Below are 6392 nucleotides of genomic sequence, written 5' to 3' on the forward strand. Positions count from 1 at the left end.
CTAGAAACAAGTTTGTTCAATATATGACGCGACATTAGTAACTGAATCATCGTAATACATTATACTTTGTATATTAAGGATTAATTTTAGTAATCATCTTCATGTTCATTTTTGAGATATTTCATTTTATAACGGATATCTAATCTTACGACACCTTAAATTTTTTTTAGGTAAATGACTGTTCTAATTATAATGTCGCTTGATCGCAGGAAAACGTGCGTTACCCTTTCGCTGCGCGAAACTCGTCAAACGAAAGCGGCACTTTTACTTTTCCGCAGCGTTCCGCTGTCTAGCTCCGCCACCGGGGAGCACACAAACGGGCGATGTAAATATAAAAAAATTTCAGGCGAGATTTCGCAATGTTCAAGGCGCCGAATGTTCAGCGATTTCGCCGCGTAAAATCGTTCGAGGAGGGCTTCGGCCCCTTGCATGTACCTATAATATACGAGCGAACCACGAATCCATGAGCACCCCGATCCTCCCACGCTTTGCGCTAATGTGACAACCAATCATCTCATCAGCGACCAAGTGCCGATAATTACGTTTCTCGTTCTCCTGCCTGTAACGTTACTGTACCCACGTCGCGTATTACACATCGGTCCGTCGATTCTCGCTTTTTCTTCAAGGAAAAAATATCTACATTTGCATCTGTATATCTACATAAAATAACTTATATACATATTAATATATTAATATATGATTGACTTATATGTATACAATGATTGCCAAAAATTTCCGACCAATATATAATTTTACAATAACTGTTATCAAATTGTTTTTCAGTTTAAATTAGACGTCAATTAAGTTTCAATCAAGTATTATACTAGATATTTATATGTAAAGATTTTTTTATCTAAGCAACTTAAGAAAATTACTTAAAAATGCCGAAAATTTTTCGTACTACTGTATACATTAATATATGTATCAATGCGTACGAAAAGAACGATTTGCTGAAACAAATGTCTGTAAATGCTAAATACAGATCTGAAATTAATTTTATTGGACCATCAAAATAATTACGTAGGAATTTCAAGCGTAATGAGCAATGTTGCAAAAAATCTCAACAGGCCAATAATCAGTTTGAGTGTCTTACATAATTATTTTGATAATCTAACAAAACAATTTTCAGATCTGTATCTAACTAAATTTTGAAATACTTGAGCAGAATCATCCTTCATATGTATGTCGTGTGTGTGTGTGTGTGTGTGTGTGTGTGTGTGTGTGTGTGTGTGTGTAAAAACACGTGTCGTGATGTTGTCGATAAAAGGCAACCAAAGGCATGAAGGAAGGAAATAGCTTTGCAGTAGCAATTATTTGAAGGAAGCAGCAACTTCCATTCTCTCATTGTTCTCATTAACTGCGGCCTTTAAGGTAAATCACTCTTTTTGTGTCCCTTCTCTCTCGTGTAGTTTATAGAGTCAAGCACCTTGTTAAACCGTAGATTATCCGGTACCATTAAGCGGTTCGTAGTTAAAGAAAGTCTATAATGTATGTGCACTACGTGCTAAAAGTAATTTCTCGTGAATTTTTTTAAAACAACCTGTACAAATAAAGTGTCACTTACTTAAAAAAAACTTACAATTAGTTCCCCAAAGTGATAAAACATTTTAAAAACTCTAACAAGTATATGTGTAGAATTTAAGTAAATCATTTACACTTATTAAATTATTTAATTAAAATTATAAAATCTATATATAAAATTAAAAAATATAAATTAGTAATTAAATCAAACAAAATCATCTAAAACATGTCATATCCTTTGCAAGCTATCTCTATTAAATCTTCTATCGTACGTTTTGGCATCTTTCCAAAAAAAATAGACGTTTATCTTTAAGCTGATCTAGTTCCTGCATTCCACTTATTAGATTTCAAAGCTTTGTCGAAGCTTTTGGAGAATCAAACGTTTATTCGGTAAATTTCAATGAATTTATACATTACTGTTTATAAATACTCAGACAGCCTTAAATAATTCTTTTATTTTAGCGATAATTTTATCGTTTTAAATTATAAAATAATAAAAACATCTTTCACGGTATGTTACTAAGAAAATTTACTTTTCACCAAACTTATTTTTTTCATCAAAAAAATCTCCGTGAATAATAGAAAAAGTTCATAAAGAAAAATATTATTAAATACGCTTGAAAAATTAAATAATAGAACGCCCAAATACGTAAGACTGTAATAAAAGTTAAAAGAGAATTTTGAATGAGAAAAAATTATAAATGTTTCTAAGCATTAATCTGTAACAAATATTTTTATAGTCAAAAAGATCAAATTATATTACTAAAATAAAAAAAATTACAAAGAATGTTTCATTTAATTTTTAAGAGTGTTTGGCGAAATGTTAGTGTTAAAATGGAAATCCGAAGGAAGAATATGTGCGTTTACATTATCGATTTGACGACGGTAACGTAATAGAAAAATCACGTACATGCGATAGTGACACCGACGTATTCATGTGTTAGAAACAATGGTATAACACGCGTCACGCGTTTCTCGTTACAAATCTGCATTTCACACGTGCACGTACAATGCGAGACTAACGCAAACCGCATTAGATAATTTTTCAATTCAACAATAAAAAGATCCATCGATAGAACGAGGCATAAGGAGTCATACTTCTGCGTCGTATACGTAAGAAGAATGCATTTTTTATACCTTTTACAAACGTATAAAAACAAGAGCTTTTCTATTGATATGAGAAATATGATAATCAAGCAAGAGAATCGATAACAAATCCAATTTGTTCAAGTCGAACTTCCTCGTTACACCTACTGCTAATTGCGTAACAAACAACTTACGACGTAATTAGCACGCTTACGCAAGAGAAACTTGCAGTATGAATAGCCGACTCTGTAAGGATACGTGCAAATCATTTTTCTTCTAATGTATTTCTGACGAGGAGGAAAGATAGGACGTCTGCTATGAAATTCTTTCGACAATAAATTTCGAGAAACAGTAATAAAATTGTAGCCCATGCAGATAGAATTGGTTAAAAATGCAATTAATTATGCTTTGACATAGAAAACAATATCACATAAATTTAAAAACATTTCAATTGAAATGTTATAAAAAATTATTTCAAATGGGACTTGAGTCATTTGCCATTTGCCCTTCTTTCTGGATTCCGTCCTCTTTTTTTAGGATGTCCAATTATCAGTATAATTATGTGCCCTGCGCAGTAATATTATTATTCTAAATCTACAATAATCATGAGATTCCAATTAATACGCAATTTTTTTTACTGATCTATGATATGCAATTGCAAAGCAAAAATGTAATGTAAATTATTTTTCATCCATATGAATTTTTTAATACCTTTTTATATTTATGTATTTAATTATTTTATTGATATTTTTAAAATATCACTAAAAACACACGTAGGAACAATTCTAAATCTATAATAAAATCTATAATAAAACTTTTTAAGTTATCCTTATCCTAGATACAATTTGGTGTCTCATCCATAGTAACGGGGACATTAGAATCTGTCCGTTTTTTTCACTCTTCAGAATGATTCAAAAAAATAAAATAATAAAAATTCAAAATACTTTCAACTTTTTAGAATAAATATTGGCACTTTATTTTGGAAAATAATAAAATGGAGTATAATTTATAATTACCGAAAGACGCAAAGAAACTTGCACGAACAGGAATCGCTCGGTAACTAGTGACTCTCCTTAGTAGGATAAGGATTAAATAAAAACATTTTGTATTTATTTATTTTCCAGATCAAATTGTTTTTTGGTCTACTGTAAGTGCTAATAAATAATTACTTAATTAGTTAGGAAATGATTAAATTAAAATTATTGACTGTTCTGACCTATTTTAATCTACGCGCATATGCATTTGGGCTTACAAGCGAAATGTTTGGGATTATTGGCTTGTAAGTTCTAGTTTTGAAAATGTTGATGTGGTACCTTAAATGAGATTCAATATGGGGAACAAGCTGAGACCCTGAGGGACTCAATAAAAGTCAATCGCTTTCGCGAAAATAATATTTCATCATAAAACTGTCAATACGACGCGACGTTCAAGAGATAGATGTTGAATTAAATAATAAATACCTCCAGTTTTTTTAAAATTTATCAGAATTCGGTAACGAGAATCGTCGCGCATTTAACAAAGCAGCGGGAAACGCTCGTGGACTCTGGCAGCAGGATTTTAATATAGCGGAACTCGTTTGCAAACCGGTATTTTCGCCGAGAATTGTCCGGCTCGTTTAAATTATCGAAAGTACTTATCCTGCTTTTGTTCGAACTCGCGAAGGTAGGAATTAAGACCGATTTGAAAGTTAAATTTATCAAACTTCGCTGCACGTCGTCGTGCGCGACATGGATACGCCGTTCTTTGCAGCGTTCGTACAAAGTGTACAAGTGTTTCTTTGGATATTTGGTACCCAGCCAATTCGCCACTTGTACGCTACGATCACGCGAGCAAGTGGCCGCGCGCAATGTCAATTAATGACTTCCTCGAAAAACAAGGTAGAAGAAATGTCTGGGGACAAATGCGTGTAACCTGGATTCCCTTCCCTTCCCATCCTTTATCCAGCAACGCTATAATGCGGATCTACGTTTGCAATAAATAATCTGTTTTCATCTTACCAGCAAATCGGATTGATCGAGTTTCGCGATGAGATTGGTGAAGGAAGTTCTGTCAGCGAAAAGCCAGATACCGACAGTCAATGCTGCTCCTCCGGCGATCTGTAAAACATGAGGTTTTAATGTGTAGGTTTCCGTTCTGCTTCGTGGCAGAATCTCAAGGCTATCAAAGAAGACAGAGAGGCCTTAACACTCATGCTTCGAGACAGGCAGGCGATTCCTGTCTGCGATTTTTGCACAAAAAATTTCACTTTATATGTCGTCTTTCTCGCAAGTTTTATGTTCAATCAGCCTTTTAATTTAAAATTGCTCTTGGTCCCTACACGGAAAGAACGATTTTGTTGAAATATTGAAAAAATTATTTAGTAGTTAGATACAGATCTGAAAATAATTTTGTTGGATTATTAAAATAATTATGTACGACATAAGGCGTATCCAAGGAGGAATTGGGAGATTCAACTCTTTCTCTTTTCCGAAATTTATGATTAAAAATGTGTGACAAAACCTAATATTAATATTTTTTTCTATTCAAAATCAGGAACAAGAGAGACATTCCTAAGCTTTAAAATAAAAAAATAATTCATTAACGCAAAAAATTACTATTTACGTGATAATAGAACTGATAACCTCCTTTCCCTTTGGAAGAAATTCTTGATAATAGAACGTAATAGAACGTTCAAGCTGGTTGCTAAAATATCAAAGCTTTTTACAACATTGCTTATCATGTTTGAATTTTTATATACATAATTTAATGGCTTAACACAATTATTTTCAGCTTTGTGTCTGTCTAAATTTTTATATACTTGAGCAAAATCATCGTACACACTTTGAATTGTAACATCCGAGAAGTAACGTGAATTTTCTATAAGTATAAACTAAAATAGGTCAATTCTCTCTTACGTATCCGTCACTCGTGTTCGATAGATTAAATTCATGAAATGTACCGAATAGTTCTCTTTCTGATTCAAGGATTATATACTAAATAAATATCTTGATATCGACTGTCATAAGACGCTTTAAGAAATAAACATCATGCGAATTGAACATTACATTATATCTGCACTCGCTGATGAAAGAACTAAAGGAGCTTTCGACACATTTTGCTAATATGTATTATCGAGCACAATAGTAAAACGATCTTATTCTAGCGTTCATTTCTGTAATATAGTAATACATTTGAAAAATCAGAAATTCTAACGGTATGAATCGAGAGATTATTTTATGAGAGAAGCTTTCGTGTAATTCAACTGTACACCTCACCGAGAAAGTTTACATATTTCTTCGATGGTGATTAATCCTTCTTAACTCTTTGATACTACATATATAATTGGCTGAATTAAACGTATACAAAATGAGAAATGTTTCTCAATAACTTCAAAGTAAAGATTTGCGAAGAAATAAACGCCGAATTATTGCTAATTGCAATACTGCTGAATTATGATATGTTTCGATTCCTAAATTAGTGAAAACTTGTATACTTACAAAGAAAATAAAGTTGAAGAAGCAGAGAAAGTACTTGGCGCACTGCGACATGCAACTCATTTTCGGTAATTATTTCTCAACTGCACCTGTAATAAATCATCATGTTCATTGATTATAAATACATGCAGGATTTAAGATTTTTTAGAAGCTAAATTTAAAAAAAATCGAAACATCAAATGTGTAAATTGTCTATTCTTTTTTTAAATTGAAGTAATTTCCTTTCATTTCATTTAAATTATAAATTATAAATAAAGATACAAATTATAAATAGAAAAAAATATCTTAAATATCTTGAATATCATTATATAA

At 31.9% G+C, this 6392-nt stretch overlaps 1 protein-coding gene across 3 annotated transcripts in view; it reads right to left on the reverse strand.

The window, feature by feature from the left end:
* Window positions 1-6392, reverse strand: part of LOC108685890 (tetraspanin-1) — a 46842-nt gene that overhangs the window by 16512 nt on the left and 23938 nt on the right. For all 3 annotated transcript variants that reach the window (XM_018190904.1, XM_018190902.1, XM_018190903.1), the window contains exons 2-3: window positions 6084-6169; window positions 4605-4703 (exon numbers count right to left, since the gene is read on the reverse strand). In XM_018190904.1, the coding sequence (XP_018046393.1) occupies window positions 4605-4703; window positions 6084-6143 (159 nt within the window). In that variant the 5' untranslated portion in view covers window positions 6144-6169. The remainder of the gene's footprint in view (window positions 1-4604; window positions 4704-6083; window positions 6170-6392) is intronic.

The sequence above is a fragment of the Atta colombica genome, unplaced genomic scaffold (assembly GCF_001594045.1).
Source record: "Atta colombica isolate Treedump-2 unplaced genomic scaffold, Acol1.0 scaffold161, whole genome shotgun sequence".
NCBI lineage: Eukaryota > Metazoa > Arthropoda > Insecta > Hymenoptera > Formicidae > Atta > Atta colombica.